The sequence below is a fragment of the Vulpes lagopus genome, chromosome 1 (genome assembly GCF_018345385.1).
Source record: "Vulpes lagopus strain Blue_001 chromosome 1, ASM1834538v1, whole genome shotgun sequence".
Classification (NCBI taxonomy): domain Eukaryota; kingdom Metazoa; phylum Chordata; class Mammalia; order Carnivora; family Canidae; genus Vulpes; species Vulpes lagopus.
Window position 1 is genome coordinate 141,112,419 of NC_054824.1, and position 25,889 is coordinate 141,138,307.

General features: G+C 42.2%; 1 protein-coding gene across 1 annotated transcript in view; it reads right to left on the reverse strand.

The window, feature by feature from the left end:
- The window catches only part of PSTPIP2 (proline-serine-threonine phosphatase interacting protein 2), a 67,838-nt gene that overhangs the window by 13,297 nt on the left and 28,652 nt on the right, over positions 1 to 25,889 (reverse strand). The window contains exons 2-6 of the mRNA XM_041770055.1: positions 15,430 to 15,530; positions 11,861 to 11,938; positions 10,636 to 10,670; positions 9,067 to 9,173; positions 4,498 to 4,560 (exon numbers count right to left, since the gene is read on the reverse strand). Of these exons, the coding sequence (XP_041625989.1) occupies positions 4,498 to 4,560; positions 9,067 to 9,173; positions 10,636 to 10,670; positions 11,861 to 11,938; positions 15,430 to 15,530 (384 nt within the window). The remainder of the gene's footprint in view (positions 1 to 4,497; positions 4,561 to 9,066; positions 9,174 to 10,635; positions 10,671 to 11,860; positions 11,939 to 15,429; positions 15,531 to 25,889) is intronic.

Genomic DNA, 25,889 nt, shown 5'->3' on the forward strand with positions numbered 1-25,889 from the left:
GGCCCCTGAAAACTGCTTGATTAAGAATGAAGACTCAAAAAAAAAAAAAAAAAAAAAAAAGAATGAAGACTCATTTGCAGAGATGGTTTGTGCTCATCAAATATTTCATGCGCGTTCTTGGATTTCTTGGTATCTCTTCTGCAATTCAGTTGGGGTTAACCTTTCAGTAAACAACCAAAGAATTCCCTATATACACTACACACACACACAGAAATGTCATAATTTTTCATAATTACAAGCACACGAGCTGTTCATGCAACAATTTCCTTTGTAACAATATGTGAGACATTTCTCTATATCAAGCATGAGCCCTGTAGCTGAACACTTTAATGGTTGTAAATACACACACACACACACACCATAATTTTAGCTGTCTCTCTATTGGTGGACATTTATCTTGTTTCCCATTTTTTTGTAACATAAAAATATGCTGATTTTATTTTGGATAGTATGAATTTATTTACAAAGGTCAAATACCTAAAAGTGTAATTGTTTGGTGAAAGAATATGTATGTATCTAACTTCCTTCCAAAATGACCACACCAACTGAAACTCCCACCAGCAGTTATGTGGAGTAAATTTCCTCACTCTCACCAATACCAAACTTAGACAATATGCCTGACTTTTCTAAGACTAGAGGAGAAAATGTTAGCATAAAGTTGTTTTATTTGTATTTATATTTCATGACCACTAAGATGGTCTAGTCTTTCTACTTCATGACTTTTACCCACTTTCTGTTGGAGCATTCTTTATTTTCATTGGTTTTTAAGAGCTCAGTCCATATTAGGAATACTACCTGGCTATAATTTATATAAGTTACAAATATTTTCCCCCATTTATCATCTCTCTTGAAACCATGTATAAGATATTTTTTAAAGATATCTTTTTCCTTGGAGCACCGGGGTGGCTCAGTGGTTGAGTGCCTGCCTTCGGCCCAGGGCGTGATCCCAGGATCCTGAGATTGAGTCCCATATCGGGCTCCCTGCATGGAGACTGCTTCTCCCTCTGCCTGTGTCTCTGCCTCTCTCTGTGTGTCTCTCATGAATAAATAAATAAATCTTTTTTTTCTAATCTTTTAAATAAATAAATAAATAAATAAGACTCTGAAAAGTAGAGAGAAGAGGGTAACCTGGTTAGACTCTGGTCTCAGAAGGATGACCTACATGTAAGTTCTCTGGGTTTTCTTTTTGCCTCATATATTGCAGACTGAGTGCCAAGGAAGCCAAGCAATGAGGGAATGACAACAAGCATAGACACAAGTCCCAACAAAAACCTGCCTTCTCTAGCCAAAAGACCAGAAAAGGGACAGTGTTGAGGAGAGAAACCTTTAGAAAGTAACCATCCTACTGCAGCTAAACACCACCTAAAATGAGTGTGGTCTCACTCCCACACATCCAAGAAAGGCCATCTAGACTTCCACTCTCACCAAGCTATAATGAGATGCCCAACTTCCCTGACGTGGTAGTGTCAGAGAGGAACAAATAGGGAACTGGAACTTTCATTCCCACTGGGAGGTAACACAGCCCTACACACGGTGCCAGTGGAAACCATGTGGGCAATCTGGACTTCAACCACCCCACCTCCAAGTGTCCACCCCCTGTCTGCTGGGGTGGTGTCAGAGAAGTCTAGTGGAAGCTCAGAACTTAGAACTTTAAGTTACAGAGCCACACTGTGCTTTCAGTGGAGGCTAGATTTTTTTACCCCCATAAAGGAGTAATGAGGCAGTACCTCACTGCCCTCTGCTAGAATGGTGTCAGAGTAAGCCAGCTAAAACAGAGATTTAAATCAGACCTAGAGTCTTTCAATATAATACCTAAAATGTCGAAAATCAAATGACTATCACTCATCATGCCAAGAATGAGGAAGATCTGAAATTGGGGGAAAAAAAAAAAAGGCCATTAAAAGTTGCCAGCATCAAGATAACAGAGATTGTTAGAATTATCTGACAAAGATTCTAAAGCAGCCATCATAAATATATTCAACAAGCAATTAAAAACACACTTAAAATAAATGAAATATAGATGGTCTTGGCAAAGAAATAGAAAAGCTCAGCAAAGGCAGAGAAGATACAAAGAAGAACCAGACGGTAGGGTGCCTGGGGGCTCAGTCAGTCAAATGTCTGACTTTGGCTCAGGTCATGATCTTGGGGGCCTGGGACCAAGCCCTGCATTGGGCTCCATGTTCAGCCAAGAGTCTGCTTGTCCCTCGCCCCAATTGTGTGCTCTCTGTCTCTCATTCTCTCAAATAAATAAAATCATCTAAAAAAATGCTTTTTAAAGAACCAAATGGAAATTTTAGAACTAAAAAAAAAAAATACACTCATAAAAATAAAAAACTCAGTGGATGGGCTTAAAAATGGAATAGATAAAAAAAAAATGGAAGAGATAGAAGAACAAGTCTGTGAACTGGAAGATAGAACAATAGAAATTACCTAATCTGAACAACAAAGAGAAAAATAGGCTGAAAAAAAAAAATGCTTAGAGCCTCATGGATCTTTTGCACCATAACAAAAGATCTAACACTTGTGTCCTTGCAATCCAAGAAGAGGAGAATGGGCTGAGAAAACACTTGGAGAAACAAATAGTTGAAAACTTCTGAAATTTGACAAAAGATGTAAACCTACAGATTCAAGAAGTTGAACAAACCCCAAACAAAATAAGCCCAAAGAAATCCATGACAAGACCCATAGGTAAACTTCTGAAAACTAAAAAACAAACAAGCAAACAAACCAACATAAACAGAATTGGCACTTTACTAATAAGGGAAAACCAATTTTAATTACAGTAGCTTTCTTATCAGAAACCACAGAGGCCACAAGAAAGTGGCACATTTTCAAGTGCTGATAGAAAAGAACTGTCAACACATAATCCCATATCCAGTGAAAATAGCTTTTAACACTGGAAGGGGAATCAAGACACTTTCAGATGAAAAAACACTCAGAGTATTTGTTGCTAGCAGACCATTCTGTAGAATGGCTAAAGGAAATTCTCTGGGAGTGCCTGGCTGGCTCAGTCAGTAGAGCTTGTGACACTTGATCTCAAGGTTGTGAGTTCAAGCCCCCACTGGGCACGGAGCCTACCAAAAAAAAATTCTCTAAGCAAAAGGAAGCTATAAAAGAAGGAACCTTGAAACATCAAGAGGGAAAAAAAAAAGACACAGTAAGCAAAAACTGAGTAAATATAATAGTCTTCCTTTCTCTTGAGTTTTCTAAATCACTTTTGACAGTCCAAGCAAAATTTATAACACTGATATGGCTCTTCATGTAGGTAGAAGAGAGAGTCAAGAAACTTATATTTCACTAAGGCTTTCCCTTCAATTGTGAGAAATCTCACCCTAGACTGCTCAAAACATAGAACGTCTGAGAACAAATTTGCTGTCCAACACAATTTCTGTGATTACATTAACATCACTCCCTATTTATCAGTTACTTTTGAGGTGCTGTGCATCACGGGAAAAAATGATGCAGAAGAGACCACACATGCCATCAACATGGTGACATTTTCTTTTGTAACTGGGTTACCAGATACCATGTCATAGTCAGAGTATATCATGATACCTCTGTACAGATATGGAGTCACAGATGTTGCAAAACCAGAGTTCACTGTGTCCAAGTGAACAGATTCATAAAAGCTAGAGTGAGGGCTCTAGCAATTTATCTTAGCTCTGTCTTGTTAAGTGTTTTTTAAATAAATTAGTTAAGTAAGGCTTTTATAGTTTTCAGATCTTGAAACAGGAAGGGGTCACTCAGTAAAATAGGTAAGAAATCAAGATTCAAAATAGTCACAGGAAAAAAGCTCAAATCCAACAAGATAAATGGTGCTATGGGGGGTATAGATGCCTTGGTCTTGGCCTGAAATATTTAAATAGATTTTCTCAGGTTACCAGAAAGGCCCTGTTATTTTGTTTCCTCTATCTAATTTTATCCTCAGTCTTTCCAAGGCCTTAAAAAGAAGGAAAGTCAAACTTCTAAGGGTTTTTGTCTCCCCAAAACACTGCAGTAATGAGTAATACTATTTAAATATTGGGACGCCTGGGTGGCTCAGCGGTTTAGCGCCTGCCTTTGACCCAGGATCGAATCCCACATCAGGCTCCCTGCATGGAGCCCGCTTCTCTGTCTGCTTGAATCTCTGCCTCTCTCTCTCTCTCTCTGTGTCTGTCATGAATAAATAAATAAAAATCTTTTTAAAAAATTATTAAAATGTTATTTCCAGGAATACACTCCTACACAGCACAGGATTTCAGAAAATGTCACCATGACATAAAGAAGGCAATAAAATGAGACTCAGGGGGCATCTGGGTAGCTCAGCCAGTTAAGAGTCTGACTCTTGGTTTTGTTCAGATCAGGTCATGATCTCAGGGTCCTGGGATCCAGCCCGAGTGAGGCTTTCTGCTCAGTGGGGAGTCTGCTTCTCCCTCTCCCTTCCCCTCACTTGTTTTCTCTCTCTCCTTCAAATAAATATAATCCCTTAAAAATAAATAAATAAATAAAGAGACTCACATCCATGGTTTTCTTGAACTGTAAGCTCTTTTGTTTATGGGCAGTATCCATTAAAAGCTCTGTCTGTGAAGAAAGGACAAAGCACAGTTAATTAAAAAAAAAAAGAAAAGAAAGAAAAAATTACTGTTAACCACAAGTTACCTTGAGGACTATGTGTTCAATGTGAACTATCTCACTTAGTCCTCACACACTTGGAAGGTATGTGTGCTATTAATTATCCCCATTGCACAAATGAGGAAAGTGTAGCAGAGAGGCTGAACAACCTAGCCCAGGTCTTATGGCTGGTTAACGGGGAGACCTGCCTTTGAACTTGAGCAGCCACCATTCAAAATCACTGATCCTTGGAACTGGGTCTTCAGGAAATCTGGATTGAAGGAATTTAGGTTTCAAAAAGGATTTTGAGACTTTTGTTAAAGCACCATTCATATTTTAAAAGAGGTCTTTCTTCTGTAAACCTATGTCAGCATCCAGAAATGGCAAACTCTTAATCAGCAAGGAGCCCAGGCAGTATGAAGGAAAGAAGTGCGTAAGGAGAGTTAGAAGGTGTTCCTTTACTCCATCTAATCCAGGAAAGGGACTCTGTTGAGTTCAATTGGGAGCAATTTCTTTCTTGTGGCTGTGATCTTAACACTTTCACTACACAAAATAATGAAGCAAATAATAAAAACGTAGGTCTCAGAGGTAATAGTAGTTCTCATTTATCAGATATTACTATGTGCTAAGTGGTTTTCATGCATCACAATGACTCTGAGTATTCTTATCCCCATTTTCTTGACAGTAAACTGAGGTGGATTAACTTACCCAAGCAAGTAACAGAATTGAGATTTGGACACAGGCTGACTCCTGTGCTCTTGTTCCTAATCATTGCCCTAACCTCTTATGATAGCTTTATGAAACCCCTAACACTGGGACGCCTGGGTGGCTCAGTGGTTGAGTGTCTCCCTTTGGCTCAGGGAGTGATTCTTGGGTCCTGGGATAGAGTCCTGCATCAAGGCTCCCCAAAGGGGGCTGCCTCTCTCTCTCTCTGTGTCTCTCATGAATAAATAAATAAAATATTAAAAAAAACAAAACCCTAACCTCTAATCACTACCCTAATCCCTTATGATAGCTCCATAAAACCAAATCGGTTTATAAAAGACTGAGAGATGCAATAATTCAAAGTGAACTATGGCACTGCTCTTGTGCAAAAATATATAATGCAAAATAGTAATATTGCAAATGATATTCAAATGTGGTTTCCCTTTCTTCTAGACAATTAAATTTTTGTGTGTTACCAACACAAACATGGTTGTATAGATTTTCAAGATATCTGAATGGAATGTTTGGGATGTGTAACTTCAAATATAAATTTTGAAGAATACATGAAATTCCCCTGAGGGTGGGTGGGTCAGAGGTCTTCAGAGAACCAAGAAGTCATCTAGCCCAGCTGAAATTGAGGGACCAAGAGGTGGCCATGCATCTGCTAATAGTGAAGACACTGTAGACACAGAGAACAGACATGAACCCCACATGCAAAGACTCCCGGGAAGGTCCTTGCCATCACAGACAGGAAGCTGTGAAGTTCACATGAGTGCCTGTGTACCTTTGCCAGGGGGAGGAGCTGGGTTTATTTGTCAATGGTTTCTAATTTTCCCAGGCTCCATGGAGCAGATCAGTTAGCAATGTTGGTCTAGTCCATGGTCCTTTCCAGTCCAAATATACACACTGCCATCCTTCCAGTTTGGGAGCTGTTATTATTTTATAGTCTAAGGCCCCAGCCAGGCCTCCTTATGTCCAACTTGCATGTAACACCTGCTTCAAGCACCTCTCAGGTGGCTATAAAGTCTCATTAACCAGACCTTCTCCCTTCCTCTTCCTCTCTGCCTTCCAGGAAGGCATCTGTATGTGAACAGGACCCAAGAGAGGAAGTCTGGCTCTAACCTGACAGGTATGATCCCCAGGGCCCAAGGGGTGATATTGATCCAGGCCATCCAGTGACACCAAGTCCAGCTCTGTCTGCTACATCACTTTGATTAAAATCTCCTCATGTTCATATTCACATACAGAGTGACCTACTCATGGCAGGTCTTCTATGGCCAAACCCAATGGAAATCTAATTGTTGTATTATTGATAGTACAAAGTAGTGCAAGAACTATCACCTCTGGTCTAAGGTGGGGAAAAGCAAGAGGGTGAGGTAAAGAAGGATGGGATATTATAAAGGACCCAAATGCCCCTGTGGTAAATTATTGGAATAGCTGCTTAGTGGTCTGTTTGTCTGTCTGTCCACATTCAGACTGTATTCAGAAAGCCGGTCATTCTGCATCACTCAGGAAGTTCCTTTCTTCAGAGGTTGCTCACTACACAGGCAGAGCAACATTCTGCCCTGATCCTCGCAATCTTAGCTGAGAGTGTAGAATGGAATGTGGGCACCAGAGGAGAGTTCCTGACCGTGTGCTGTCCCTTCAAGGGACAAGCTAAAAGATCTTCCCCCAGGAGGCCTTCCAGCCTCCCTGATGAGGTCAGATGTCCCTACCACATGCTCAGGTGGGATCCTCATCTTCCCTATTAGTTAAGGTTCATCACACTTTATCATGATGGCCATGTCACATCAGTCTCTGGCATGCTCTACACTCCATGAAGGAAAGGTGACCATGTCTGTATCGTTCACCACCCACAGAAATCTAGTTGTTTAAGTGAGTACACCATTAACTTCTGATCAGCCATTCTACTTGCACCTCCCCTCCTCCAAGCTACTAAAAGGAACCAGCTGATGGCTTTCCCCAATAAGTGGAAATGGCTTAATTTCTAAAAAGTGGAAGACCAAGGCAGGCAGGGTTTGGCCAGTGAAAATGAGAAGTTACCATTGACACATTTTCTCCCAAAGTTTGATTAAAAAAAAAAAAAGTATCTAAATACGGAAGTGGTACAAACCAGAGTTCACTGTGACACAAAGAACTACAAATTTATTAATAAACTTTGGGCTTCTCCAAGAAAGCTCAGAAGGCATTTTCCTGCTATAGAGAGCCCACAGAACATAGGAAATTGGGAAGACAGCAGCGGATTGAACACTGGCTCCTCGCTTACTTAACAAAATTCAGAACACATTCTTCTAGCTACGAGAATTTGGTCTTTGTAACTTGTTAGGAGGGGAAGTTCCAGAAGCCTTGCAAAACCAACAAAACTCTCCCTGAAATGACCAAGGCTACCGAAGGCAGTTGGGAACATGAGGAAATGACCCTCTGCTCCTCTTATCGGAAATCACGTACTCAGTGACTCTGATCGTCTAAGGCATTTTACCCCTGAAAAATTTTGATTCAATTTTTGGGCAAGGTTGGCAATGTCAGCCAAAAACAGTGTGACTATCCAATGGGTGGGTGTAATACCCATAGTATTTATGGTCTGAAAAATATCTGAAGCCAGATACCCTTCTCAAACCTGATACATGAAGCATGAGTGTGTATAAAACCACTCAATACGGTGTTCTTTAAATGTTAGTTTCCACCCTTCCTTCCTAACAAGAGGCACAGCTGTAGGAGCAGCTCAGGAAATGACAACAGATGAAGGCAGTCAGGCTTTTAAGATGCTGCCACATGCCTAGTGGTCACCAAAGAAGCTGCAATTAGACTCTGACTTAGAACCACAGGGAAAGTTGCTAAGACTGATGTACGAGTAGAATCAGCCTTAACAGCTGGATGCTTTACTATTCGACAATGACCTTCCAATGGTCAGGAGCCAGGATGAAGATGGATTTCCAAAAAGTCCATGCAAAGCTATCTGGGGAGACCTGGCTAGAAATCTTTGGATGCCAAATAGGAAGGAGCTTGTGCCCTTGTGAAGCTGAGGTTCCAATCTTATAGACCAGATATAAAAAAGGAAATTGGAGAAGGGCCTATTCAGGCTAACCTGAATATATAAGTCATTTAGGAACAAAATAGAAAGGAGTCAGAATAGTGGCTGGTCTAGTCTAAGGAACACTTTACTGCTATAAATCTGGACTTCTTTTCTTGATCCTTATAACTTCTTAAATGTTTGCCAGTTTTATTAACTCCTGCTAACTCCATCTCCTTCCATGTAGTTGGACAGAGTAAATTTCATCAATGGAAAAGAGCCTATGTACACTTGATCTGAAGACAAAAAGGACTTGGATTTCCCAGGGCCTTGGTCTCCCTATTTGTAAAACAGGGCATTTGGACTACATGGTCTCTGGGAGAATGTGAGTCTTCTCCACATCTTATCCTTCCCTTACTGCCTCGTCCAGGAGGGAGTGTGGTCTGGGAGCCCCTCCAGGTCAAATGCCCAAGACTCTACTGAAGACTCGGGGCTCCCCTTTGCCAGTCACAGTCTGAATAGTGGCAGCAGATATGAAAAGAAGAGGAAGGCAGGCCAGACCCCTAAATCCTGCAAGAATTCAAAGAGAACTGACCATCTAGACTGGGTCTCCACATGGCTTCCCGATAAATAATCTCATAGGTTAAAAGAAGAACATGGCTGCATGAAGATAGGAATGAGCCAAGGAGTTTGGCGAACAAATGAGCCTGCAGTTTTCTGCCATAGGAAAAGCAACATCTTAACACAGATGCAAATCCAACCTTTTTCCGTTGTAGCTTTTGCTTCTCCCTGAATTCTTCCATCTTCCTGGCCTCTTCTCTTAGGGTCTGGGCAAGCTGAATGTGACATTGTGCCACACTGTCTATCTCTGCAAAAATAATTTTTAAAACAAAAAGAAAAAACAATAAACAAGATCGACAAATGTTGAATTCAAATATACAAAACTACACAAAATGTGTACACAAAATACTGGAGCAAGCGGTAAAACGAACCTACTTCACTTGGTCACCACATTTCTTGAGCCCTTCCATGTGCCAGCATTGCCCTGGCCACCAAGACCAAAGCTAGAAAATCTTTAGCTTAGCCTCCTACCATGGAAGGAGTGTGTGTGTGTGCCCAGTGTGTGTGTCCCTAGTGTGTGCCCAGGGCTGGGAAGACAAACAGACAAGGCCCCAGCTCATGGAGCTTACGTGCTAGAAGACATCACTAAACCCACTGCAATTTCAAATTCAATACTTATTTCTCATTAGATGACTCTGACAGTCTTTCCATCTCTAACATGGGCCTGAGCATTGGTAATAAAGGTCATGCATGGGAATTTTGGCTATTGATAGTTATTTCTAGATAGAAAGACTATTGGTGATTTTTTCCCCTTATTTTCTAAGATCTTTGCAATGAGCATGGCTTCCCTTTATAACCACCACAACAAAACTCTTATTTTACTGATTCTAAGAAAACAAATTGAAGTATGACATTAAAGCTAAATTTTGGACCGATCTAACCTAAGAAAAAATGTTAAACTTGTGTGTGTCAAAATAACCTTAAGCAAGGTTCAAAGATACATGACAAATTGGAAAAATATCAGTAATTTATATAACAAAGAGTAAATAGCTATGTCATAAGAGCTTTCACAAATCAAAAGAAAAAAATATATATTCCAGTATAAGAAAATTGGTTAAAAACATGACATTTTTTAAAAGATTGGCTAAATGACAATAAACATTTGAAAATGTATTCAGCCTTAAAGCTACTGAAAAAAATAAAAAACTTGAAAACCCTAGAAGTATATAATTTTTTGCTTTTCAGTTGGGGAAATTTTTTAAAGTGTGAAAATTCTTCATTTTGGCAAGCATGGGGGAAAAACAGCACTTTCAGTGGAGGGAAAAATCAGTCCAACTCTTCTGGGAGAAGTATGGCATTGTGTAGGATCAAAACTTTCTTTTTTTTAAAAGATTTCATTTTTAAGTGATTTCTACACCCAATGTGGGGCTTCAACTCACAACCCCATGAGATCAAGAGTCACATGCTCCATTAACTGAGCCAGCCAGGGACCTCTCAAAACTTTCAAATGTGCAAGAATGAGGCACAGCTAAATGATCTGAAATGGGAAGATGCTTAGAGAATATTGTTAAGAAAAACAAATTGTAGAGATAGGTGTAGTATGATCTCATTTATATAAAAACTCACTTCTATGTATATGTGCATCTTTGCAAATTAAGAAAGAAAGAGAGGGGCTCCTGAGTGGCTTAGTGGGCTAAGTGTCTGCTTTTGGCTCAGATCATGATCCCAGGGTCCTGGATCTTGCAAATACAGTTTAGAGAATCACTTACGCTGCTTGAAGACTTCCAGGGCCCGCTTCAGGGTGCTAAAAAAAGAAGCACATATATAATTTCAGTTCTGGAAACTGGCTGTACAGTCTTATTATAATACCACCGCACGCTTCTCTCTGCCCGCATCTCACAGCCTGTAGATTCATCTTTGCCCATGAGCTTGGGAGGACAGCAAAGGATCAAGACTTTTGCAGCTCACTGTCTCCTCTTTCTTCCTCTCTCAATCCCAAGGCACGGGCATTATAAATTCTCCACTGTCCACTGGGGTAGAGCAAAATGCTAAACTTCCTTACGCTTCATTTCCCCCAATCGTATAAAAGGAGTTATGGTCCCTTTCTCATAAGAATACTGGTCCTTCTTTAAAGTATGATCATTAGAAATGTAGGTACAAACCAATAAAGGAAGGGTTCAAAGCGTGGCTCCTGATCACCTTCTTTGTCATTCATTCATCAATCAAAGCAGAATGCAGGTCAGTGTGTAATGTGATTAGGACTGCAGAGGCCTGCAAAAGTCTACCCCAAATTATTTCTCCCAAGCCTCCCTCAATATGCTTACTTCAGAGAAGGAATCTAGAAATTTCCATATGAGTAGGATGGGCTATGGAATTTGTGAGGTCCACTGCAAAATGAAAACGTGGGGCCCCTTGTTTATAAATCAGAATTTCAAAATGGGGATGGCAAAGAGCATCAAACCTATTAGGAAGCTCTTCGAAGCGTGGGCTCCTGTATGACTGCCCACGAAGCCAGTCCTGCAGATGAGAGAGAGGGAGTCCTAAGGCCATTTCTGTATCAGTGAGTGATAGTAGAATATATAATTGTACAGACACCTCACATCAGTTACGAGAAGTATAAAATGGCGCAAAGACTCTGTCTCAGAATTGTCACAAACAAGTGTGCATGCATGTGAGTATGTGTGCATAAGTCCCTCTATTAAATGCCTAGTATAAAATTATATATAGTATAATACTTCCTATGAAAAAGTATATATAGAAAAAGACTTCAGTGAAAATCTAGAAAGTTTTACTCATGGTTTGTGGCTTCACAGTCCATTTGAGACTTCTACTTTTCTGTATTTTTCACAACTGAGAATAAGGGAGAAAAAAAAACTACGAAAAACTGTTTCATCCAACACACTTCACCCCACTGGCCAGCTCTGTCTGCTGAAGCGATGGGGGCTCCTGGCACCATTGATCAACCTGGAACCTGGAAAGAAGCGTGGCACCTACTTGATCTCCGACTGTCCACAGGGCTTCTTCCTAGAGAGGTTGAGAAGGTCTTTGCCATATTTCTCTTCAATTGATGCCCTGAGGGGGAACAGAAGAGAGAGCTCTGAGTCCTTGTTGGGGCTGATTCTCAGTTAAAACACATGGCACTCCCCTTGAGGGCAAAACTACTCCTCTGATGGGAGAAGCTCAGATATAACACCATTCTCTAGATTCAAAACTCCCTCTACCTGACAGGAAGAATTGTGAGAAGACCAGTAGCCTTCAACTCTAAGTCACCAGTATGGGCATCATGGCAAAACCAAATATGGCCCCCTGACCAGCACAGGCTAACACACTACAGACTGACTATTCAAAACTATGATCCAAGGATTTATTTACAAAAAAAAAAATATATATATATATATATATAAAATATATATATGTATATACATACATATACATATATATACATGTGTATATATGTGTGTGTATGTATATACATATATATGTGTATATATATATACGCACACATAGAGTAAGAGATATTTCCATTAAATGCTACACTCCTGAGGCCCACCCCTCCTCCCATGTTCTCAAAGAGTGTCCTCTTTACCATCCTATATGGAGTGCCTCATTCATGGTCAATTCAAATACAAGAGGGAAATTTCAGAATATAAACTCTGCAGTTGGCAAGTTTCACAAAAACAACTGACTGTGCCTGGGTGTAGCATGGTCTGTCTAAAGCACCAAGCATCCCCATTCCCCACCACTATGGTGTCCCAGGTATGGTAGCAGGTATATTGTGGCCCAGTTTTCCCAGGTGTGATGCCAGACCTATCCTTTCTTAGCTGTCTGACCTTAGGCAAGTTATATAACTTCACTGAACCTCAGTTTCTTCAACTGTAAAATAAGGATGATAAAACTTCTCCACAGGGTTATTAGGAGAACTAATGAGATAATATGTACAAAATATATGGTAGCTTACATGGGTATCCAGCAAGCCTTCAATAACTGTCAGCTATTAATATAATCTCATTTAATCGCCCCTTAGCTACTGGCTGCAAGATGATCATCCTCATTTTTCTAATCCTCGTTTCCTGCTCCTATCGGTAGCTCAGTATGTCAGCTGGCCCAACCTGGGGTTCAAGGGATGAGAGAGCCCATGGACTTGAGGTACCAGTGACAAAACAGGTTCATTTCATTATTAACCAGTAGAAGACCTCAGACTGGAATGTTCTGTAGAATTCTTCCTAAAGGGAAGAAGGGGGGAGGGGGAAAGGGGGTGAGTGGGGAGGGGGGAGGAAGAAGGGAGGGAGGGGGAGGGGAGGAGTGGGAATTTGACCTGGACTTTGAAGGATGGAGAGAACATCCGGGTGATGAAATGATGGAGTAAAGATGTCGAGGCGGAGACACTGAAAGCGTACTAATAAACTCTGGTGGGAACAGAGAGAGTAGGTGTACTGAGTGAGAATTATGAAATAGAATGTAAAGGGTGGGAAAGAACAGCTGTGCAAGGGCCAAGCATATCCTCCCAGAAATTTTTGTCCCTTGCCCTTCTGGCCAGTACTGATAAGTCACAAACACAGGGTCTGTGTCTGTGATGCCTCTGGAGCTGTCACTTTCTAGATTCCTATGGTAAGTTAATCATTCAACTTCATTCAAAAAAGTATTCTTCCGGGGTGCCCGGGTGGCTCAGTCAGTTAAGCACCCCCTCTTGGTTTCGGCTCAGGTCGTGACTGCAGGATGGTGAGGTTGAGCCCTGTGTCAGGCTGCACACTCAGCTGGGAGTCTGCTTGAGAGTCTCTCTCCCTCTCCCTCTGCCCTTCCCCATGCTTGCACGCCAGCGCTCTCTCTCTCTCTCTCTCTCTCTCTCAAATAAAATAAATAAAAACATTTTAAAAACTGCTCTTCCATGCAAAGGAAACATAAATAATAACACCTCATGCAGTCAACATGAATCAAAGAGAAATTTTTGAAGGGATGCTGAACTCCAATGCTATGTTGACAGAGATGCTGCAACAAAGATGGTGGCACGAGGCAAGTGCTCCATATACGATTAGCATTTAGCTGCTCAGATGTTCCTGGTGACTGTCATCATCATGCCTTTCCAGCTGACAGAAGGGTAAACTAGGTGAATTTTCAACTTACTGAAGGATGGTTACTGTTTTGTTATTTACTTGTGTTACAGTGAGTCATCCAGGACTTACTGGGGACCAATCATTGGAGAGCACATACTGAGCCAGAGCCGGGGCTCCAGCCAGACAGATACGAGAAAGACAGCATTCCAGAGCAGCATGGGACACGACATTTGTGCGTAGTTAGCCACCTAATAACAAAATATTTACAAATTTATGAAATTTTATAAATGTTTGTGTATTGTATCTAGTGAACTCAAAATAGTAATATATGACAGACCGCTGTTACCTTCACCCTTGTGTTTGCAGGTTTTGCCTCCAGCCCGTCCAAACCCCAAATAGGCCAGGGTTCTGCCTGGAATTTACAGCAACTCAGAGAAATAATGTTCAAGACCCAAGGAGAACGGGTCAGCAATATGAGACCCTGGTCCAGACTCAGCAGACCAGGTCCCAGACACCATGAGCACCTCCCACTCACAGAGCAGGAGGAAAGGCTAGGCTCCCAAAACCTGATGAGGGCTGTGCTCCTTCATGGGAGTCATCTCTGCATGTGACACAGGGGAGGAGTGCATGCTCCCTTCATGACAGCAGCCTCCTCCGAGCAGAAAGGAAGCCCAGAGACCAGGCAGGCCACCAGATCCAGGGCCTTGGACCCCCACACCCAGGGCATGTGTGTCTGACACTCTGACCTCATGCCAGCAGATTCTTCCCCAAAATCGGATAACATGGGACTGGTTTCTTTTGCTATAAAACTCCTGGAGTGGGATCCCTGGGTGGCTCAGTGGTTGGGTGCCTGCCTTCAGCTCAGGTGGTGATCCCAGGATCTGGGATTGAGTCCCACATCGGGGTCCCTGCGGAGAGCCTGATTCTCCCTCTGCCCATGTCTCTGCCTCTCTCCGTATGTCTATGTCTCTCATGAATAAATAAATAAATATTAAAAGTAAAATAAAACTCCTGGAGAAAAGTGACCATATACTAAAAACATAAGTATTTAATAATTTGGGAGTGCCTGGGTGGCTCAGTTTTCGGCGGGGAGTCTGCTTCTCCCTTTCCCTCTGCCTCTCCCCCTGCTTATGCTCTCTCTCTTTCTCTCTCTCTCTCAAATAAATAAATAAAATCTTTAAAAATATATTTAATAATTTTTAATTTCCATATATTTTCCTTTATTGACTCATCTTCCATGATCTCCCCCTCCTGTGAGGTCATCAGTGCTCTGCATATCACCCCACTTCACATTTTACTCTATTTCATTTGCCGTTTCATTTATAAACCTCATCTCTCAAGCTGATTCCTAAGGCCTTTAGGACACACCTACCATTTACACCGTGGGTATCATTCCATAACCCAGAGCAGAGGGCCTGTGAACCCCGAAAAAGAAACAGAAAGTTGTAAATTGTTCCTGTGAGTGGGAGTGTTTCAGCTTCCCCTCCACCTTCGAGGAAGAACAGCAAGTACCTTTCTTTTAAAAAGTCTTCAAACTCTTTGCAGTTCTTGCGGCCATTGTTCAGGTGCTGGATGATGCAGTCGTAGCCCGCGGTGCTGAGGATGTCCGAGCTCTGGGGACAGAGGACATGGTGTCAGAGCAGAGGCAGCGATGACCACCCGGAGCCTAAAGGGGGCACAGGGCAGAGCACAGGGGGAAGCCGGAGCTGGGAAGTTTCTGAAGTGCTTCACCAACCAGTTGTGACCAAAGAGAACAAAATAGAAGAAGTCAGAGTGCATGCAGCCATGGGAAAATTGTCAAAGTTATGAAATGGGAGGGCCATGAAACAGGAAGTAACAGGACATGGAGAGTACATAGATGAGGGAGCTGGCCGGGCCCCGTCCCGCTGTGGGCCCCCCAAACCCGGGTATGGGTCAGACCAGGGCAGGGCGCAGGAACACCCACTTCGTGGAGGCCTCCTCCCAACGCAGGGCTGCCCTATCCAGGGCGACATGGTTTTCCCTCTGTCCTTAGATTTGCCACAGAGCTGGACACTGATGCCTCTTCCCGCAGCCAACAAGCCTGGTCTGAGGATCGAGGGTGAGGGTATCCCTGTAAAGGGCAGGCAGCTCTGAGCCAGAAGCCAGGCCCCAGGAGTGGAAAGGGGGATCGCTTCTCACTAGGAAACACAAAGGGGAACCAGTGTGATCCATCACATGGTCGCTGGTTGACCCCAATTTGGGGGGAAAGGGGAGCAGAAGGAGAATAGGATTTTTTTTTTCATTTTAAATTAGCAATTAAAAAAAATAAATTAGCAATTTATACTTATTTTATCCTACTGTGCTGCTCTGAGGTTGTAGGAAGCGATCTAAGTCCCGCAAGCAGTTGCCCCAGAGGCAGTACATTTTTTAAATCAAAGTCCCTCCACTCCTCAAACCAACAAATCAGGGCCTAAAGAACATCCCCTAAAGTGTCCCCTAATGAGGCTGGTTCTGGGTTTCTACCTCCAAATGCATACAATAGGCTGCCTGTTTCAGACTCCAGTTCCTTAAGGCAGTTGGTGAAGCTGCCCTGGATTGTGCCCTGGGGAGCTCTGAACACACCAACCCCCAGCCCAGCCCAGGCCACCACCCCTTCCCAGCCCCCAGCCAGCTCAGGGAGGTACCACATTGCTCTTGGGGGGTCCTGGGAGACTCCTGAAGACACCTCTCTACTCAGCCCTGGGCATTGGAGAAACAGAATTTCTCTCTTCCTTTTGCTGCCACTTGCATGGCCTGGCCTCCAAGACAGGGTCTCAGAGAGATCCAGCAGGACCAAGGCTCAAGGCTGATTTCAACACGGCATTTAGAAACCTAACTGGCTGTAACTCACACTGCATTTTTAAAGATGGATTATTATCGGCATAGTCAATTTTATACACGGGCACATAATTCAATCTAAGTAAGAAATACCTCTAATTCTATGAGTTCTGGTTGTTGTCCCAGCACAGATTTAGGTCTCAAGAAGCCTAAAGAAATAGCCACCAAAGCTTCATTTCTCTTCTGTCTCAGCCAGGTTGGCTTCTGTCACCTGCAATGCAGCGCTCAGCAGCAACCCTAAGATAGTATTTACATTATCCCCTCCTGAATCCAAATTCAGTCCCTCGGCCCCTGAGTATTCTGGAAGCCTCCTCTGAGTAGCCCTGATACCCCTGCCCTGGGCTCTCGGAGCACCCAGCTTCTGAATTTGCTGTTTGGAATCCACCACATGCGAAACTTTGCTGCCCCAACTTTACGGCAAGTTCCTGCAGCTTCTTCCAAGTCTTGGGCCACTCTTGCACACACATTCACATACAACCAAAACATCTAGCTTTATATGATGCACCCCAAAGGTTTACAGTAAAATTCTGCAGGGTAAAAATACCTCTTGTGTTCCACCCAGACACATCCAAGGAGAAGCAAAAAAACAGACTCCAGGGGCCCCTGGGTGGCCTAGTGGTTGAGTGTCTGCCTTTGGCTCAGATCATGATCCCGGGATCCTGGGATCAAGTACTGCATCAGGCTCCCTGCATGGAGCCTGCTTCTCTCTCTGCCTGTGTCTCTGCCTCTCTGTGTGTCTCTCATAAATAAATAAATAAAATCTTTTTTTAAAAAGCCACCTCATAAAAGACACTTCCTAGGGGTACCTGGATGGCTCTGTCTGTTGAGAGTCTGACTCTTGGTTTCAGCTCAGGTCATGATCTCAGGGTTGTGGGATGGAGCCTCGTATGGGACTCCGTGCTTAGTGGGAGTCTACTTGAGATTCTCTCTCACCCTCTCCCTTTGGCTTCCCCCCACTCACTCTCTGACTCTAAAATAAATAAATAAAGCTTAAAAAAAAAGACGCTTCATAAAAGATATTCCATTGGCCAAAATGTTCATGAAAAATTCCTTACGGGCAGCCCAGGTGGCTCAGCAGTTTAGCACTGCCTTCAGCCCAGGGCGTGATCCTGGAGACCTGGGATCGAGTCCCACGTCGGGCTCCCTGCATGGCGTCTGCTTCTCCCTCTGCCTGTGTCTCTGCCTCTCTCTCTCTCTCTCTCTGTGTCTCTCATGAATAAATAAATAAAATCTTAAAAAAAAATTGCTTACCTTCTAGGGAAATTCAAATTAAAGTCACAGTAATATTGACTCCGTGCCCACTAGAACAGCTAAAATTAAAATGTCAGCATTTGAATGTAGGCAGGAATGCTGAACTACCAAAACTCTCATGCATTGCCGATCGGAGTAGAAAAATGGTACATTTTGAAAAATGGCGATTTCTCAAGAAGATAAACATACACATACCCTATGAGCCCGAGTTCCACCCTTAAGTGTTTACCCAAGTGAAATGAAAACGTATGTCCACAAAATGACTTGCACGAGAATGTTCACATAACGTTCATAGGAGTGAACAGGAGAATGTTCACAGGAGTGTTAGACACAATAACTCAAAACTATAAACAACCCAAATGTCTAACAACTGATGAATGGTAAACAATTTGTGGTATATTCATACAGTGGGATAGTATTCAGCAATAAAAAGACAGAACTACTGACACATGAAACCACTGACTCATGAAACCCCATGGATGGATCTCAAAGACACTATGCCAGTGGAAAATGCCAGATACAAAAAGTATTTGCTGTGCAGTCTCATTCACATGGCATTTTAGGACAGGCAGGCAGTCCTAGGACTTATCTCTATGGGAAAATGAATAACAGTGACTACCTGAGCCAGGAGAGAAACTGAGGGTAGAGTGGGAAGGGCCCTTCAGGGAACTTCCTGGAATGATGGAAAAGCATACACCCATGTGACCCGCATTCCTATCAAGATCTTCCTAGAGAGATGTGGGTTGTGCAGGTGTATACAGTTTTCAAAACTCACTGACCTGAGCATTTTCTCTTATGTAGATTACTCCTCAACAATATCAAAAGGCCAAAAAACAAAACAAAACAAAAAAAAGGATAAGGATTCAGAGGGAGAATGGGTGGGAGATAGTCAGTAGAAGGAATACTGACTAAGCCCTGGAAGTGGACCTAGCCTTGAAGCCGGGGCTGAGGCAGGGAGACAATAAAGAAGGGAGAGTAGATCCAAGCACCCAACAAACCTCCTCAAAACCCAGAACGTAAGGCTTCATAATGCTCAAATTATAAAGAGTTAAACAGCATTCAAGTTCCAACCAATAGGTTAGTACTTTAACCACAGAAGCCCTTCAATTTTTTTAAGACAAAAAATTTGTCAGATCCAGCAGTGAGCACACGTATGCCACATCAGCGGGCATGAGAACCGAAGAACAGTAATAACAGTCTGGTAGGCCTGCATGTGGGCTGCCTGGTGGAGGGTAACTCCACTGTCCACAGCCCCCCAGCCCAGACCTAACACTCTGGTCTGCTTTCACTCACTCAGTCCAGGCACATGCACGACTCCTTCCCACCCAGAGCTGAGCCTCGGCTGCAGGGGCCTCTGAGAACTTATTTCCAGACTCCTTTTCCACCATGTGGCTTCCGTACATGAGACCTAATTATTAACATTAATTCACAATCCATATGGGCTGATAAGGTGAGCTGGAACCATGTGGGTAAGAGAGATGGAAAGGCATGAAGGCAGAGGGGAAGCAAAGAGCACCTGCGACCTCCGATGCGACCATCTGAGTGACAGGTGCTGCGCCAGAGCATCCCCACGTCTGGCCACATGTGGCGCCCCCTCACCACCCCCTCGGGTGTCTGCCTCACACAGTTTCTCCAAGTGGGGCTCCCAGGACCACCCGCGCCAGAACCTGCCAGGCAGCCCCCCACCACCACCCCCGGGTCCCACCCAGACCTCCTGGTCCTGAGCTCAATGCTGTTTGAGAACTGCTGCACAGAAATGACAAAAGACAAACGAGCCACGAGGGTCCTGCGCAGAGGAGCTGAACAGGGAGAAAAGCAGGACCTGCCCGGGAAGCTAGAGACCTGGCAGCCTGGGGTGGCAGGACCACGGCTGCGGAACCGGCGCGGAGAGAGGGCAGGTAGAGACTCCACCGTCTGCGCTTCACTTTGAAACCTCCCATTTTGAGTAAAAGATGCAAATTGGCATTGACGCCTCCTGCGAGCCAGAGTCCCCGGGCGAACGGGGCGGGGCTGCCGACTTGGCCTTCAGTACAAAAGCTGCCCTTGGTCCCCGACCTGGGCATAGATGCACACAGGCTGCACTTTGCAGGACAGGGTCACAGCCCGGTCGGTAAACCGGAGCTAGTTCCCCGTTTTACAGCTGGAGACAATAAGACACTAGGAAGTGAGAGTCTCCTTATCACTGCCTCCAACCACAATGCAAGATTTTAACCCTTAACCCACAATAATATCCAAATCTCTCTCACTCATTAAGAGCTGTCCCACCACAGCAGATTCAGGATAAAGACCAAGGCTTTCCTCCTACCTCCCTGTGCTCTCAACCTGGACCTTGCTTTCCTACTCACCTTCCCATCTCTTTTACCCAAAGAGGTAAAACCAAATGGTTCCAGCTCACCTCATCAGCTAATACGGATTAATTATTGTAAATTAATATCAATAATTAGGTCTAATATACATTGAATTCTGGCTGCATTCCAAATAGCAAATGACTATTATGTGTGGAATGTCCTGTTTAATTCTCATAACCATCCTGTGACACAGGTATTGTTGTTATGTTCATTTATAGGACAAGAAACTGAGAGTCCAAGTCTCTATTCATAAACTACTTAGCCACACAGCTTTTCTTCCTGGAGGACAAGAATCATAGCTAACTTTCTGTCAGTCCACTTCACAGCAACTCTAAAGATTTTTTTTTTTTTTAAGTAATCTCTAGGTGGCTCAGGAGTTGAGTGCCTGCCTTCAGCTCAGGGCGTGACCCTGGAGTCCCAGGATCAAGTCCCACATTGGGCTCCCTGCATGGAGCTTGCTTCTCCCTCTGCCTGTGTCTCTGCCTCTCTCTGTGTGTCTCTCATGAATAAATAAATAAAACCTTTAAAAATAATAAATAAATAAATAAATAAATAAATAAATATCTCTACACCCAACGTGGGGCTGCAATTTACAACCCCCAGGTGGAGAGTGGGGGACTCCATGGACAGGCACCCTGCTCCCACCCAGCAATTCCACATGGACACACCCAGGCTTTAATGCCACACTTGGGTTTGAGTTCAAATCGTACTGCACCAGCTATGTAACCTTGACCTAAGAACTGTCTCCCTTCGTGCTAATTTACAAGGCCGTAAAATAGGGAATATTGAAAGGATTAAGTGAGATACTATGCTTTAGAGTTTCTCAAGTGCTTCATAAACTGACGGAATGAAGAGAGACATGTTTGAATTTCTCAAAACCAGGCCACATGAACAAAAAAGCCTATGTATTTGGACCCATGTGAACTTTTTCATTGAAAGCAGACAACAGTGAAATAAATGTAGCCTGTTAGCTATTCAAAATTAAGTATGTCATCATCAGAGGTGGAAGCTGGAAAGGTGTCAGAGAGACCTCAACAAGGGATAATGGAAATTGGGATTTTCATCCATGTGTTCCTAAAACCTAAAGTCAAAATCATATCATGCTTGTATCTTTAAGGTTTCTCTTAAGCCATAATGGGGGACTCTGAAGGCAAGAATGGACCCCACCCCAGTTCCCACTCCAGCTGTGCTGTGCAAGCCCACAAGGTCCCACACACACACACCTCCTCCAATTTTCAGTCACACATCCCCAGCTCTATCTGACCTGGATCCATTTTTACATACTGAAATGTCCCTCCTATAAGTCAGCAGGTCAATGAAAAAGGCAACTCTGACTCAACTGAAAATACATTTGAAAGTAACTGTGTAGGGCTCCTGGCTGGCTCAGTTGGTTAAGTGTCTGCCTTTGGCTCAGGTCATGATCCCAGGTTTCTGGGATGGAGCCCCAAGTCAGGCTCCCCATTCAGTAAGGAGTCTGCTCCTCCTCCCTTCACCCCAACTTCCATGCTTTCTCTCTCTTGCTCCCTCTCAAATAAATAAATAAAATCAAAAGAAAGAAGAAAAGAAAAAGAAAGAAAGAAAGAAAGAAAGAAAGAAAGAAAGAAAGAAAGAAAGAAAGAAAGAAAGAAAGAAAAAGAAATGCCAAATCTCTGCATCAGGAAAAAAAAAAAAAAAAGATTGGAAAGATGTGCACCAAAATGTTCAAAGCAATTTTCTTCTGGGGGTCTGGGTGGCTCAGTTGGTTAAGCACCTGACTCGGTTTCGGCTCAGGTCATGATTTCAGGATTGTGGGATCCAGCCCCACGTCACGCTTCACACTCAGTGAGGAGGAGTCTGCTTGAGATTCTCTCTATACTTCTCCCTCTGTGCATCCCCCCATTCTCTCTTTCTTTCTCTCAAATAAATAAATAAAATGTTTAATAAGGAAAAAAAGGAGAGCAATTCTATTTTTACCACATTTCTGTATTTTCTAAACTTTCTATAAAATATTTATATCACATTTATAATCTGAAGTCTTTTTCTCTACCTCCATCCCTTAAATAAGGTGGCAAGATCTTCTGTTTTTTTTGTTTTTTTGTTTTTTTGTTTTTTTTGAGGTCTTGTTTCTCTCCCATGTGTTCCCAGGCTCCAGTAAAATAACAAATGAGATCCATAACAACAATAGAAAGTAAGGAAGGGCTCCAAGAGGGAGCTGGAAATTTGTAGGAATCTCTGTCCTATGAAAAGCTAATGGGGCTAGATGGGCAGAGAATGGAAGCCAGTGTTCCCACCCATGCAAAACAGAAAAAATTCCACAAACTTTCCCAGCAAAGCCCTAGGAAACCCTCAAGCTCAGATCAGCAAGGGCTGAAACTGAAGCAACCATGGAAAATCAGCTGGGTGTTTGAAGGCCATGGGAACCCAGCCAGTGCCCTGCCCTGCTCTGAACGCAAGCAGAGCAGCTGATTCTGACTTTTGTGCCAAAGCCACAACTGGTGAGGACTCCACCCAGCAGCAGGCTCCTAGCAAGGACATGAAGACCAGAACAGCAATGGGCTACTGTCCCTAGACACCCTCAGGGCTTCCACGGTAAAAATTGAAAGAAAAAAAAAGGTTATACAAAGCTCTAAAGTCCTATAAATGTCCTTCACCTCCACACCCTTCCCACTCTCTCACTCCAGACAGGCAAAAAGTATCAGAAACTGCCATTATTTCTAGACGATACAAGTATCTAGTTGGAAAACCCTCTATTTTATTAAGTGAAAAGCTAGGAACTGAATTATTTCTTTTAAAGCATTAGCTTTTGTATATTCAACAATAACCACTTAAGAACATAACTTGAAACAAAATCCTATTCACATAGGAACAAAACATATAAAATACCTAGGAATAAGTCTTTTTGAAGGAAGACTATAAAACATTACCAAAAAAAAAAAAGATAAAATTCACAGTATGTCTAGAAATACACCCTATTCCAAGATGGAAAATCTAATATTGGAAAGATTCCATTCTCCTCAAGTAAATCTATAAAGGTAAAATAATTTCAGTCAAAATCAAGATCTTAATGGGATTTTTCTTTAAATTTAACTTCATTCCAAAGCCCACCTAAAAAGAACAGATGAATGAAAGTAGCCTAGAAAATGTTAAAAAGATAAGTAATGAGGAAGGACTTACCCTACCATATGAGAAACAGTATAAAGTAACAAAAAAATTTTTAAAGTGTGGTACTGACATTGAGAATTGATAATCCAGTAAATAAAATACAAACAACAGTCCAGAAATGGTCTTAGGTACACAGGAGATTTAATATATGATAAGGGAAGCATTTGAAACCAGAAAGCAAAGGATGGCTTATTCAATAAGTGTTATTGTGACAATGACTCCATTTTGCCAAAAACTAAATATAGAGCCCTTTCTAACATCATACTCTAAAATAAATACCTGATTAAGTAATGGTCTAAGCATGGAATTCATAAATATGTAAGAAGAAAATATAGAATATATATATATTTTAATATTGAGGTAACAGATTTCTCTAGACTGTAAACTTAGAAGACATTTTTTAAAAAGACCAAATTAACCTATTCTGATAATACAACTTAAAAAAATTGACCCCATTTCAGATAGAAAGTTTAAACAGGTAGATTTCCATAGAAGAAATAGAAAGTAATCAAGGAGCAGAAAAAAGCAACAGAACTGGATGTTTTCATAGGAGAATGGAATTCCACCAAGCCATCAGGGAAAAAAAAGTATTCCTAAGGTCCAAAACTGATTCGAAATGAAAGAAAATGTACTAATTCACCTTGTAAAGCAAGTATAACACAATACTTAAACTTAATGGTTATAGACCAACATCACTTATAAACAGTAATCAAATTATTCTAAATAAAATATTAGCAAAAATAGGGACGCCTGAGTGGTCAGGCAGTTGAGCATCCAACTCTTGGTTTTAGCTCAGGCCAAGATCTCAGGGTCATGGGATCACCCCCCCCCCAAGCTCAGCGGGGAGTCTGCTTGAGATTGTCTCGCTCTCTGCCCCTCCCTCTCCCCTTTTCCTGAGCCTCGCTCTCTCTCAAATAAATAAATAAATAAATAAATAAATAATCTTCAGAGATCCCTGAGTGGCGCAGCGGTTTAGCGCCTGCCTTTGGCCCAGGACGCGATCCTGGAGACCCGGGATCGAATCCCACATCGGGCTCCCGGTGCATGGAGCCTGCTTCTTCCTCTGCCTGTGTCTCTGCCTCTCTCTCTCTCTCTCTCTCTCTGTGACTATCATAAATAAATTAATTAATTAATTTTAAAAATAATAGTAATAATAATAATAAATCTTCAAAAGATATTAGCAAAAATAATCCAATGCCACATTAAAGAGAGAATATAATATGACTAAGTGGGATTTATTCCAGGAATGCAAAATTGGTTTAGTATTAGGAACTGTATTAACCTAATAAAACATTGTAGTAAATCTAGACAGAAAAATCATGATTTTGTCCATAGATGCCTGTGGTAGGCTGAATAATAGACCCCAAAGACCCCAGGTCTTAATCCCTGGACTCCATGAATTTCATCATCTATGGAAAACAAGTCTGTTGCTATGATTACATTAAGAATATTGAAATGGGGAGATTATCCAGGATTATTAGGGTGCACCCTAAATGTAATCACAAATGTTCTCCTAAGAGGGAATAGAGGGAGATTTGACATCACAGAGGAAAGACCAGGTGGCCACGGAGGTAAGATTGGAGTGATATGTCACAGGCCAAAAAATGCCAGGAGCCACCAGAAGCTGGGAAAGAAAAGCAACACATTCTTCCCAACAAGAAAGAGTATGGCCCTTCCGACACCTTGATTTCATCTTAGTGATGCTGATTTGGGACTTTTGACTTCCAGAACTGTGAAAGAATACATCTCTACTTGCAGATGATATAATACAAATGGAAAGATATTCATTGTTTTTGGATAGGATGGCTCACAGTCCTTAAAATGCCCATTCTTAGTTAATTTATAATTGTAATGCTATCCCAATGAAAATGCCAACAAATTTTTTCGTATGTGGTTAAACAAAGTTCATATGGATATCATAAAACTGCAAAAATGGCCAAGAAAATACTGAGAAGGAAAAGTTCTGAAGCGAAGCTTGCCCTACCAGGTAGTTAAACAAATAAAGCCTCCATAATTAACACACTATGAGGCTAGTGCATAAACAAACAGACCAGTGGAATAGAATATAAAGTCCAGAAATAGACGCAAGTACACATGGAAATATAATGTATGCTAAAGCTAGTATCTCACATCATTGGGGCAAAAATGGACTTTTTCATAAGTGGTGCTGGGACAACTGTTAGCCATTTAAAAAATGATAAAAATAGATCCAAACATCACACTGTACACAAGAATAAATTAAAAATGGATCAGAGATCTCAAAGTAAAAACATGAAGCTGGCTGGCAAGTACTAGAAGTAAACACTCCAAAAGGTTTTCTAACTATCACATAAAATCCAAATGCAATGGAATAAAAAACTTATACATCTGACCACCTAAGAATAAACTTTTTCA